The 12,160-nt window shown below is 42.2% G+C and overlaps 1 protein-coding gene across 1 annotated transcript in view; it reads right to left on the bottom strand.

Annotated features, from left to right (window-relative positions):
* ahr1b (aryl hydrocarbon receptor 1b) overlaps positions 1-12,160 on the bottom strand; it is a 60,219-nt gene that overhangs the window by 40,181 nt on the left and 7,878 nt on the right. The window contains exon 3 of the mRNA XM_051942291.1: positions 1,603-1,718. Within this exon, the coding sequence (XP_051798251.1) occupies positions 1,603-1,718 (116 nt within the window). The remainder of the gene's footprint in view (positions 1-1,602; positions 1,719-12,160) is intronic.

Here is a 12,160-nt window from a genome sequence, read left to right as displayed (position 1 = left end):
ATGTGTTCACCGGCTCTGCATAATTCATGGGCTGGTGTCTGTAATGGACCAGAGCAGCTGAAGGCAGGAAGCTGCCGCCGTCCTCACCGCTGCTCGGAGCGCTTCACTCCTCTGGGATCAATACACTTATCAATAATCGGATTTGGGGTCGGAGGAGTCGCCGTTTACGTCTGTCTGTCTCAGGAAATCACTGTCAGCATGCAATAAATCAGTGAGCAGCGGGTTCAGGCTGTCAGATCTGCTGTATCTGAGGTGATAAACAGCACAGAGCTGCACCACACACAGAAAAAGCTGAGGAATCATTTTTACTTCTTGATCTAATTCTGATTTAACTATTAAGGAACATCTGTGTGAACAGTCAACAGGTTCCCACAAAACAGGACGGCAGTTTCCAGATGTGCTCCCATCTCACTAAACTCTGATCAGGAGAAAAACAGTTCATCAGCAGACTTCCAGGTTTAATATTTTCCTGCTCATTTCGTATTTTTAGTGGTGGGGCGTGATTAAAAAATGGATCTAATTAATTACAAGCTTTATAATTAATCAATCAAATAGCTATACTTGACACAATAAGCACAGATTTTCAACTCTAATACATTTTAATTGACGACTGAATTGATGAATAGACATATACGTGAACTTAAGCAACAAAAATGTTTCTATTGATACGCATTTTTCATCTGTCTACTAAAGGGTGACACAAAAAAACGGCAACTTTTTAACAATCCAATAAAACCAAGAGTGACGGAAGAAAAATATTTTATTCATAGTAATTGAAACCTTAAAACATGCCATTTAAGAAACAATGACGGAATTTTCACTTTTTAACAATGACTTCCTGTAGATGGCGCCCTCCTGTATTCCTCATCACTCGATGAGGAATACCTGGAATATGAAATGATAAAAACTTTTCATTACAAAGATACTGCAAGAAAACAACCTCATCGGCTCATTTTGGACACAATCATGCATCTCAGGGTGAACAAAACTGTATTTTGTTTGATTTTTTTGGTTTTTATTGCCAGTTCTTATCATTTTGCCGCTGATTATTTCCTTTCTGCACTGGCTAAAACGTCTGAACGTGCGTCTCTATGTGGAAAAATGGCTTCCTCTACTGTCAGCAGACGGAGCTAATCCACCTTTAATAGACACATGCACACACACACAAATAAATCACACATAAATCAACAATATCCTGTCACTGTGAAGGCTTTTGGAAATAATTATGCTGTCAGATGGCAGCTGTGTTTGGCTGTAAAACAACTGACCACTGTCTCCAACTCTCTCTAGTCGACAAACAACAGCAGAGTTATTTCTGCTGTAAGTCCAACAGAACAAGCCATTTGTCCTGCTGTCCTGCTGTGCAGAGCGGCCTCGCCTCCATCACAGGGTTTCAGCTGAGCTAACATGACCGACGGTGCAGAGTCTCTGCATGGAGGAAAACCTCTGAGCTCTGCAGCCATGGGGTTGGCGACAAAACACACTAAAAGACAAAGATCTAACCATTCAAGATGCATCACACGCTCCTGTTTCATCTACTTTCTAAAAAACAGTCGTTACAGTGAAAAGGAGTAAAACTGAACTGACTGTTTTCTGACCAACCTGTAGCAGCAGCTCCCCCTCAGATATCCGTCTGTCTGCACGTCCGGCCGTCTTGCTGCCGTCGCTGTCGTCGCTGCTCTTGTTGATGCCATTGGACAGCTGGTTCTTCAACGCCACTGCAGAAACAAGGAATGATTTATTTTAGTGTTTCCTCTACCTTCACTTAGGAGCGGTGGGTCACCATTCCTACATCCGAGCTGCTGCTCCTTCAAGTTTCTTTCTTTTTTTAATTGGCGTAAACACACCACCGCCACAGCAGAGTCCTGCTCTCTGTCGGGTACAGATAACTGTCTTGTTTAGCATCTACTCTTTGATATGTCGGGTTAATATGACGTTAATTGCTCTCCAGAGCGCGGCCTTGAAAGTGACATCACGTCCAGCACCCAGGCAGCAGGTCAGAGACTCAGAGGAGTGTCGTCTTGGAAAACAGGGCAGCGATTTACTGGAGAAAAGTTATTAGGTGAAGATAACTGGTAATATATTTTACAAGTTAAATAGACATTCACAAAATACTGATGTCCAGCTAACGTTGCGTAGCATATCAGTAGCTTCAGATAACTGGGCTCGGTGCCAACTCTGTCGCTAACGTGAATAAGCTAATGGATAGCATTAAGCTAATATCTACACTGCATGATGTAACTGCTGACTGTTTCCAGATGAGCTTGTTCAAATATTTTGATTTATGTTTTTGTATTTTTAATTTTTACATTCGGCCTTTAAAAAGCTCAAGTGGCCATTCAATAGACACGTTGTAAAAGTAAAATTTGCAGTCAAGTGTCATTTGTTCCCAGAGAGCCTGATGCCGCCGCTGCTGAAAATAATCCTCGAGGAAACACTGTATTTACATATAGTTTAAGAAACCTCTCACAGGAGTCTGACATTATGTTGTAGAACTCCTCCCAAATTCCTCACATCATATCTGTGCATATCCATAGATAGATACAGATACAGATGGATGGATGGATGGATGGATGGATGGATACTTTATTTATCCCCATAGAGAAATTGTTGCTCATATAAAACACCTAGCAAAACACATAAAAACATCGTCACATGTAAAAACATAAAAACATAAAAAGGGCAACCGAGTTGAAAGTGGGGAGCTATGAGGAGTTCTGTATTGTGATGGCTGAAGGGATGAAGGATCGCCTGAAGCGCTCCGTCCTGCAGCGCATTGAAAGCAGACGGTCGCTGCTGCTGCTCTTTTGTCCGGAGACAGTACTGTGCAAAGGATGGGTGGGACTTGTCAGGATGCTCTGCATCTTGCCCCTCATCCATATCCATATGCATCTTTATTTTCAGCCTTATATTTACGTTTGTACTTCTTGTCTTCTTCTTCCATTCCTTCATCTAGCTGCTGCAACATTTCCCCTGTTAGAGTTCAATAAATGCTATTTTATGCTATCTTAACATCATAAAATCAAAGCTGAAGATGCTCATTTGGTGTCGTTTTGTGGTCGTATGCAGAGGCCGAGCAAACAGGTTGAATTTCAGGACAAAAATAGAGGGAGTAACGCTTACAACAAGTGAGAAGAAGAGGCAGAGGAACGCTTATGGCAAAGACAGCAACTCTCAGAACAAGCAGAAAAAAAAATCAGGGTAACTGACAGAATGAAAGATGCTCAGTATTTTGTGCTTTACTTCATTATTAAATACTATTTCTTTCAAAGTTTATTGTGACTGAAGTGCTTCCTGTACAGTCAGGCGAACAAACAGCCCCAGAGGGGTTTCTCTGTGACCTTCAACCCCCGAGACAAAACATGGAGGCCAGCAATGTGCCTCAGAGCCTGGGGGTGAAATCTGACTGAGTGGGCCCAGTCTGGAGGAAACAAAGACGTTTTTCTGAAGCAGCGGTGGAGACGTTAATGGAAGAGGAAGCCTGTGACAATGCCGAGGCCGAAGGTTGGGCCGGTTAAACTGTTTCGTCTGATCGCGACCCGGATTCCCCACAGGGATCAATAAAGCTCCATCGCATGTCTTTATTGTCGTGAATGGAGGCGTTGTGTTTACCAGCCGTAGTCAGACTAAAGTTAGGATTTTTGATCAATTTCATTAAAAGCTGCTCATGTGAGGAACTGGATGCTATTTATAGGTTTATTACAATTCATAGATAGAATAACTTTGAAGCTCCTGTTCCTGCCTCAGAGGGTGTTATCAGCTTTGTGTTGTCAGCATAAAGTCATCTAGGTTCAATGATGTATTGCTGACTTGATTTCAAAAATGACTCCTTCCAGAGCTTCCAGTTACTCAGTGTAGTAAAGCTCACAATGCAAAAAGAGAGCAAAAAAAAGCACGTCGACTATCAATAATTAAGAGCTGGAAGTGGTGGAAGGGGTATATTTGCGGCCTGACGTCACCGACGGCAAGAAAAAACACCCCGAGGCGGCCGTGAGGAGGAGGGGAAGGGGCGTCTGTTGGCAAAACGCAGGGCGACGAGGACACCAACAGCCGATAAAAACATCACAACGGATGCTCTTCAGTCCTGCAGCTCGATGCACGGGGGCGCAAAGGAAGCAAACGTAAAGGAAACGGAAGTCTGAGGGGAGAGCCATTTGAAGGAGGAAAGCATCCAGCAGAGACACACGTGGACAGTCCAAATCAGTAGTGAGCTTCTGACTGTGTGACGCATATTCTTCTGTCAGAAATGTGGCAAATGTGTATAAAATGAGAAAAACAAAGTACTGAAGCAGAAATACTGCACACATAAAGCATCAAAACGTATTCATCTGGACCTCAGCTGTGTTTATTTCTGTCTATCTGTACATCTCAGTACATATTTGTGTTTATTTATCTTGTTTATTTCTGCATATCTCCACATATCTGTGTTTATTTGTGTGCATAAATGCATTTCTGTGCCCATCTGTGCCCGTCTGTGTATAAATACTTGCGTATATCTGTGTATAGAGTTTATAATTATGTATTTCTGTGCACATCTGATAGTTGACAGCTGATAGCTACTCTTCAAATGGTGATCCCCGACAACAAAAGCAATCAGATGCAGGTTTTAATGTTAATACTCATATTCTGGGCACATATTTGAAATCCTGTGCATATTTCTGTGTATAAGAATGTGAATTTTTGCATATATCTGTGTGAAAAATCTGCTTATCTGATCATAACTCGTTGTATTTTATATATCTGTTCATATTTATGTGTACGTTTATATAACTGTGCATATCTGTATCTAAATATGTGTATTTCTACATTTATCTGTGTGACAAGAAAGTATATCTGTTCCTAACTGTTTATATTTTTATATATCTATGCATATGTGTGTGTAAGTTTATATAATTGTGCACATCTGTGAGTAAAAATGTGTATTTCTGTATATATCTGTGTGAAAAATATGAATATCTGATCACAACTGTTTACATTAATATACATCAATTCATATTTACATATAAGCTTTTATAACTATGCATATCTGTGTATAAAAATGCGTATTTCTTTATTTATCTGTGCGACAAGTATGCAGTGTGCATATCTCAACATCAACACATTAACAGAGCTAAATTTGAGGTGTTCAAATGTATTATTTTGTATAAAAACGTGCTCAGAACTGAAATATGTAGAGTTTTCTGTGATAAAAATGAAATACAGACAAAACTAGCACATTCAAGAAGCTCAAACCAGCGAGAGTTTGCTTGAAAAATGACTAAAACTAAATCTTCACCTGATTATTTGTATTTTTACAGATTAACTGACCGCAATTTAACAAAGAATGCTATAAATTAATACTGCTTGCTCGAGACAAAACAAGCAGGTCCCAAATGTTAATATAAAATAAACTAGACTGCACACGTCGCCTTCAGCTTCCTCGTTTCCGCCTACGAACCCAACTTGACCCAGAAAGAGCTTCAGGATTCAATAAAAGCATCGGCTCACAAAGCTACGAGCAAGAGGTCAAAGTCATCTTTTCAGCTCAACAACACAACTGCAGATGAGAGGAGCAGCTGACGGTGGACCTGGGAGGCGGATGACGATAGAAACAATGAGCCGTCTAATCCAGCCTCTCATCCCCCACCACCCGGCCTTCGCAGGGTGTGCGACCGAAATGAATTTTTCAAAGGTTCAGTCGAGTGCAGCAGCAGGAGAGCGCCTCCCAGATGAGCAAAGCAGAGCGAAATGTCTGCAAACTACGACGTGTTTGTGGGTGTTGGGCTTAAAGGCGTCCGAGTTAAACATTCATGACGGGCCTCGAATTGTTCCAGCGCCTCTCTGCCAGTCTGCCCCGTCTGAAACAGCAGCTACAACCGACCGGAATGGATTTAAAAGTAGAGGAACAAACGAGGGAATCCAAGGTCAGCGGCATGATGAGGGGCTGTGGCGTTACGCAACGTGAAACACACACATGAACACGTCGGAGCAGAGCGGCAACACAAAACCAGCACATGTGACCGAGGCAGAACACAGGAGAAAATACAGCGTTGTTGTATTACATAAGTCAGCGCTAATCTGCTTAGAGTACGAGGCAGATGGCTGCACACGGACACAGATGTGAAGCAACACACACACCAGTCCGCCCACGAACCTTCCAACTGGATATTATGAGCAAATATGAATAAATTCAGGTCAGCTTTGTGGTTCTCCTTGATAATAACTGCCATGATGTGATCTTTATTTTTACACACGTCAAAGCTTCCAGCACATTTGACGGTTTTTCTTCGCCTACGTTTGCTGCTTCGTCATGTAGAATAAAGACTAACGCTCAAAGAGACAACTGGAGAGCTTGAAGGGAGGGTTTAGGAAAGCTAAAGGTTTGCTTTAAAAATGTTCCGAGTGTTTGCGACAAATGACCAAATGGTAGCTGACACATATCACAGGATTCACGTCTCTGAAAGTGAAACACTGAAACCTGGAAAAGCTGCACTGGATGGTTCTCCTCTTAAAGGCATTATGGAGGATGCTTTTTTTTGTTTAATTTGTCTGATTCACATAAACAGGGATGGGATCGGCAAGTTCTGATTCCAGCGGAAAGTTGTTGACGGGGGGGGTATATGTGCGGCGGCGGCGGCGCAGCGACTTCCAATCGCTGGGCCGTTTACAATCATCGTTAACAAGCTATCGTTAACGTCGGTACCATCTCGCGGGAGTATCAGCGACAATAAAGTGTTCAAACTAGAAATTAAATCGGCGGAAATCCGCGGAAAATTCCCATCCCTGGACTCTACACTTCATGGTGATTCGATTACAGTACTGTACATGACTGCTCTCACTGAGTGGCAGCTAGCATTCAGCGCGGTGGATATTAGCAGCCGTTCGATATTACGACTCGCCGACCATAAACATACCTCACCCCCCAAAAAAATTTTCTCCTCGAATTTAGACGATTCACAAGAATGACCCTGGCAATGATAAAATCCGCGGAATTCCGCGGATCCGCGGAAAATTTTCATCCCTGCATAAAATGAATATACTGACCTTTAGTGGACTTGTATGTATGGTCTCTAAAAGAATAAAAAATAAAAAAAATAACTGTGGACATGGCAGGACCTGAAAAACATCAGCCAATCAACGCGCTCGGACCGAGGCGTTTGGTTTGCTCCCTTTCCTGTCAATCAAAAATCTTCCGGCTCAGGCCTAGTTACGTAGATTACGTACGCCTTGGACTTACGTGTTTTCTGTATGTGTTGCTTTGGTATATCTTCGTAGTTAGCTGGAGACTTGTTTTGCTCATCTTTTTTTTTACATAATGGCAGATAAAGATCCAGGGGGATCCAGCCGTAAAAGACAACTTCACGAGTCCTACGCAAGTTTCTGGAGGGGGGCGTTTCTTCGTAAATGTTAAGAGGGGGAAGGTTAGAGGGGGGTGAGGGAGAGGTTGTATGTGCGCATGCTACGTTCAAAGTCATAGGAAATTAAATCTCCTCTAATGCCTTTAACCCTCATCGGTACACCATTTTTTTATTTGTAAGTTGGATTTTTCAGCCCCTTTAGGTAGTTGTCATCCACATAAACCAAAGCTTATTGATTCCAGCCAGGTTTGTGGTGCTTATATATAAAAAATCGTCCCTTTATTTATGTATGTTTGTGTTGTGTTGCTCTTGTGATGACTGCTTCAGCTTCGTTCAGGAGTTCTTACACTAATACCGTAAGCAATACACGTCATCAATAGAAAATTCATTGTTTCTTTCACATTTGTACCTCCAGACGACACACGTTTTAGAGAAATATGCATTGAGAGGATATGGACAGGGACAGAAATGTGGAGCAGATGAAATACTACTAAAGGCAACGGGTTATTACGTGTACTGATGAAGGTTAAACTTGAGTTAACCCTCCTGCTGTCTTCACTTATGGGCACCCAAAAAAATATTGCTTCTTTGTCTGGAAAAAATCCCCAAAAAAATCAGCAAAAAAAAAAAATCTCCAAATTTCTGAAAATTTGCAAAACGTTCAGGAAGAAAATTCCAATAATTCCTTAAAAGTTTTATTTTTAAAAAAATCCCCAAATTAGGCAAAAAGAATTCTTGTAAATATTTTCAAAAATGAGTAAAAATCTTCCAAAAAATCCTAAAAATATCTAAAATGATTACATATATATATATATATATATATCAGTAAAACTTCTAATATTTTCTTTAAGAACATTTTTAACATTTCTTTCTTTTTTCCACCAAAAAACATTCAAAAATTTCCTAAAAATGCTGAAAATGTGGACATCAGAAGTTTAACTGTAAAAATATATATTTTTTCCCACATTTTCAAACTTTAAAACGGGTATATTTTGACCCGTAGGACGACACGAGGGTTAAAACAAGACCGTTTTCATCTCGTTTCCATCAACAGATAAAAAAAACACAGTTTCAAACAAGAGTACTGCAAACTCCTTAGCTGCAACTAACAATTATTTTGCATTTCTGATGAACCTATTATTCTCTCAATCAACAGATTAGCTGTTTTGTCGATAAAAACGTAAAAAAAAATACAAAATAATGTCATCAGACAGAGATATTCAGTTTCCTGTGACAGAGGAGGAACGAGCCCAGAAATATTCCCATTTATGACGCTGGAATCTGAGATTTTTTTTACTTCTTTTTCCTTTAAAAAAATACTCAAATTGACATCAAACTCGGGAGCGGTTTGGATTCAAAGCGGTGACTAAGGCTCCTATAAATTCATGTGATGTTGTACATAATCTCAGCTAAAGCATGTGGAATTTGATGTATGTTTCTAATAAGATGGGATGTACTTGGTTCAATCCCCCTCTCTTCAAAAGGTCCATAAAGCGGCCATGAGTGGATTACCCGCCGTGTTTTTCTTCCCGGGGGCTTTCATCTCCTCCCTGCTCCTCAGACCTCCATCGCTGAGTGGCTGAGGACTTTTCATGAGGGTCATTGGACGGCCACGGGCGAGAGGAGCCGACCTACAAGACGTTTCTGCTGTATTGCTATATGGTAGTAGCTTAGCCGCGCTAGACCCAAGTTCTGAAGGCACAAGGGTCTAGGAACGCTCGACTGGGAGGGAGGCGGGCTAAAAGGTTGTCTATCAAATCCCTCTGCAGCAATTGGGTACGTATACAACCAATCAGCACAACGAATAGGCTGACGTAGTTCCTAGAGCGCCGGCGGATTGTGGCTAAGTCCCATTAGCTTCCCAACCAGCGGAGCCAACTGGTATAGAGCTCCGGACGTCATGTGACTCCGTTTGTTTACGCCGCCATGTTGGCAGGAAACTCCGCTTCAAAATGAATGGCGCTGGTCGAAAATTTACGCCGTCTGATTTTACTTTTCATTTTAAATCAGACGATATTATAAAATATACAAACAAACTGGACAAACTAAACATTATCCGATCCATATCATGCCCCCGGTATCTTATTTAAGAATCTTGAGACGGTCGGAGCGGACCTTTTACCGGACCTGCGGTACCCTGACATCTACAATTACCTGATAAATTTTCCTACTCCGGTGAATCTCTTAACCCTTTAAGCTGCAGTCAATTCCAGCCATTTTCAGTACAAAAAATCGCTAATATTCTATTTGTAAATAAAAATATGACGAGAAATACAGGGAATATTGGACGCATGGCGAGGTGCATTTCCTCGAAAACGACCTATTCGTGAATAATATGCCGACTTCAAGACATGTTTTGGAAAAAATATTTTACAGGCTTGTGTCGTCTGGATGTCCAAGGTCGGATTATGGCCGTTTTTTGTGGAATATTTTCATCTGTGTGTAATAATGAACCCGGAAATGTGAGTCGCGCTGTGTACGTTGAAGCCGTGTATAGAGAACAGATGGATGGATATTCGTTGTTTGTTGGACAAATGTGTTTATATTACCCGCTGTGGTAATCGCATCTGAAAGTGGTTTACACCGGCGGATTCATGAGAATCTAAGCTTTCCATCGGCGTATAGTGTTTGTATAATCGTGTTTCAGACATTTAGCAAATTGCTTATGCAGATCTCAAAGTGTACCGCGGGCGGGACACTGAAGCGCAACTGAAGCGGAACAGCGTATAAAAGCCTTGAGGGGTAAGAGAAATTACACGATCAGATATAAAGCTTAGGAAACGGATTCTGTACCTGATACAAAGTGGTCGCTACATAAGCGGAATCCGTTGCCTGTGGGTTCCCACCGCTCCGTTTTCTTCTGCTCGCTTCTTGCGCGTTTTATGGCAGTGATCCACCTCTATTGTCTTTCAGGATCTTTGGGAATCCGATAAAATGCTCTCCCCTTTGCTCGTCCTCGGCTGTTCTGGCATCCCGGGGCGCAACAACTGTCCACCATATGGTGGAACTCTCTGATGTCGACGCTGAAGAATGTTTAGGAGTTAGCTGGCAGTAGTTTAAACAGCGCGCCTTCCTGCCAATATGGCGGTGTTTTGATTTCGACTGTTGCATGCCGGGATTGTGTGACGTCATCTCCCGGAGCTCTATATTAAGGATTTGCCATATCCCGTCGGCATAAGTCCAAATACGTCTTTCTTCTCAATGAAACACTTCAGTGCCGTCCTTTGTTTATCTTTGAAGTTGAATTGTAGCTTCAAATCTTTAAGGGCTGTGGCCAAAGCCGAGTCGAAAGATAACTGTTTATTGTGCGCCAGTTGTTTTTGTCAGAATTGTCGCGCTTCTGTCGTCACTTCGTTACGCCCGCCTTCTGACTCTACACTTCATGGTGATTGGTCCGGCCAGTTTTAGGAGAATCCAGCCTCGAGCCTTATGGAGGGTAACTAGACCCTCCCTGGCAGAGAATTAAATTCGCTGCCGTGGGTTATCTAGCGCGGCTAGGCTAATATGGTAGATGAGCGGCGGTTCACCCAGGAGTCACATGGAGTCGAGTCTGAAGGCCTGGTTCTGCAGGGCAAGGTGTGATGTGCTTTTTATCACACGCTTACACGTCTGGGTTTGTGTTTGACACACTTTCCGGCCTGCCGATTGACTTTTTAAAGGATGAAAATGCAGTGAAGTCTTCAAATACAGTTGAAGAGAAAATAAATAGCCCCAAAAAATAACACCAGGGTCAAAATGATTAAGAACTGACCTTTTTATTGAGCCAAAGCACAAACCACTGTTGTCCTACACTTTACACACAGTAGAAAAACATCATGAAGGATTTGAGTTGTGACATGAGAAAGCATCACGCCAAAAACAAACAAAAAATCAGTTTAGACTTGAGAAAAAGAATTGCTGATGGTTACTAAGCAGGAGAAGGGTCTAAAAAAGTCCTCATAGCATTTCCAAGTGTCCAGAAGTGGAGTTAGAAGTGTCATCAAGAAATGAGAAGAGAGGCACACAGCACAGAACAAGTCTGGCAGAGGGAAGAAGCCAAAGATTTCAAAGACTCTGGAAAGAAAACCTGTGAGAGATGAGTCTACAGATGCTCGAACAACCACCAGAACACTGGTTAGTGAAATATAGCATCAAAGAAGACGGTCACTAGAGCCCTGCACAGGCCGAGAAAAACTGCATTTTTACAGAAGAGACACCTTAAAGCCAGACTGAAGTCTGCTGAGGACAACCTGGAGAAAGATTATGAAGACTGGAAGCGTGTCCTCTGGTCACATGAGACCAAACCAGAGATGCTGCTTCTGTTTGGAGAAAGAAGGAAGAGGTATAACTTGAAGAACATCATCCCCACAGTTAAACACGGTGGTGGCAGTATCATGCTGTTGGATGCTTCAGTGGGAATCTGGTCAAGGTTGAAGGAATCACGAAAAAACCAGGATATATGAAGATTTAGAAAGAAAACCTCCAGCAGTCAGCTGCTAAACTGGGTCTGGGTCGTCACTTTGTCTTCCAAGACGACATCGACCCAAAACATATGTCGATCCTGGTGAAGATCTACTTCCAGAAGACCAAAGTAAACGTTACTGACTGACCTGCACTAATCCCACTGAAAATCTGAGGGTTAACTGAAGACCAGGGTCCTAATTTGGTTCAACTCCGGCCAGTCCTATGAGAAACCAGTGCTTGCAAAAGGTTCTGAGGTACATATTGAATACAGTGTTTCCCCTGGGTTGAAATGGCTGTGAGGTGGTGGGTTGCGCCGGAGGCACGAAGCAAGTAGGGGGGTCCGGGGGCATGCCCCCCCCCCCCCCGAAAAAAATTTGAAA

The sequence above is a fragment of the Acanthochromis polyacanthus genome, chromosome 22, assembly GCF_021347895.1.
Source record: "Acanthochromis polyacanthus isolate Apoly-LR-REF ecotype Palm Island chromosome 22, KAUST_Apoly_ChrSc, whole genome shotgun sequence".
In the NCBI taxonomy this organism is placed as follows: domain Eukaryota; kingdom Metazoa; phylum Chordata; class Actinopteri; family Pomacentridae; genus Acanthochromis; species Acanthochromis polyacanthus.
This window is presented reverse-complemented; position numbering and strand designations above follow the sequence as displayed.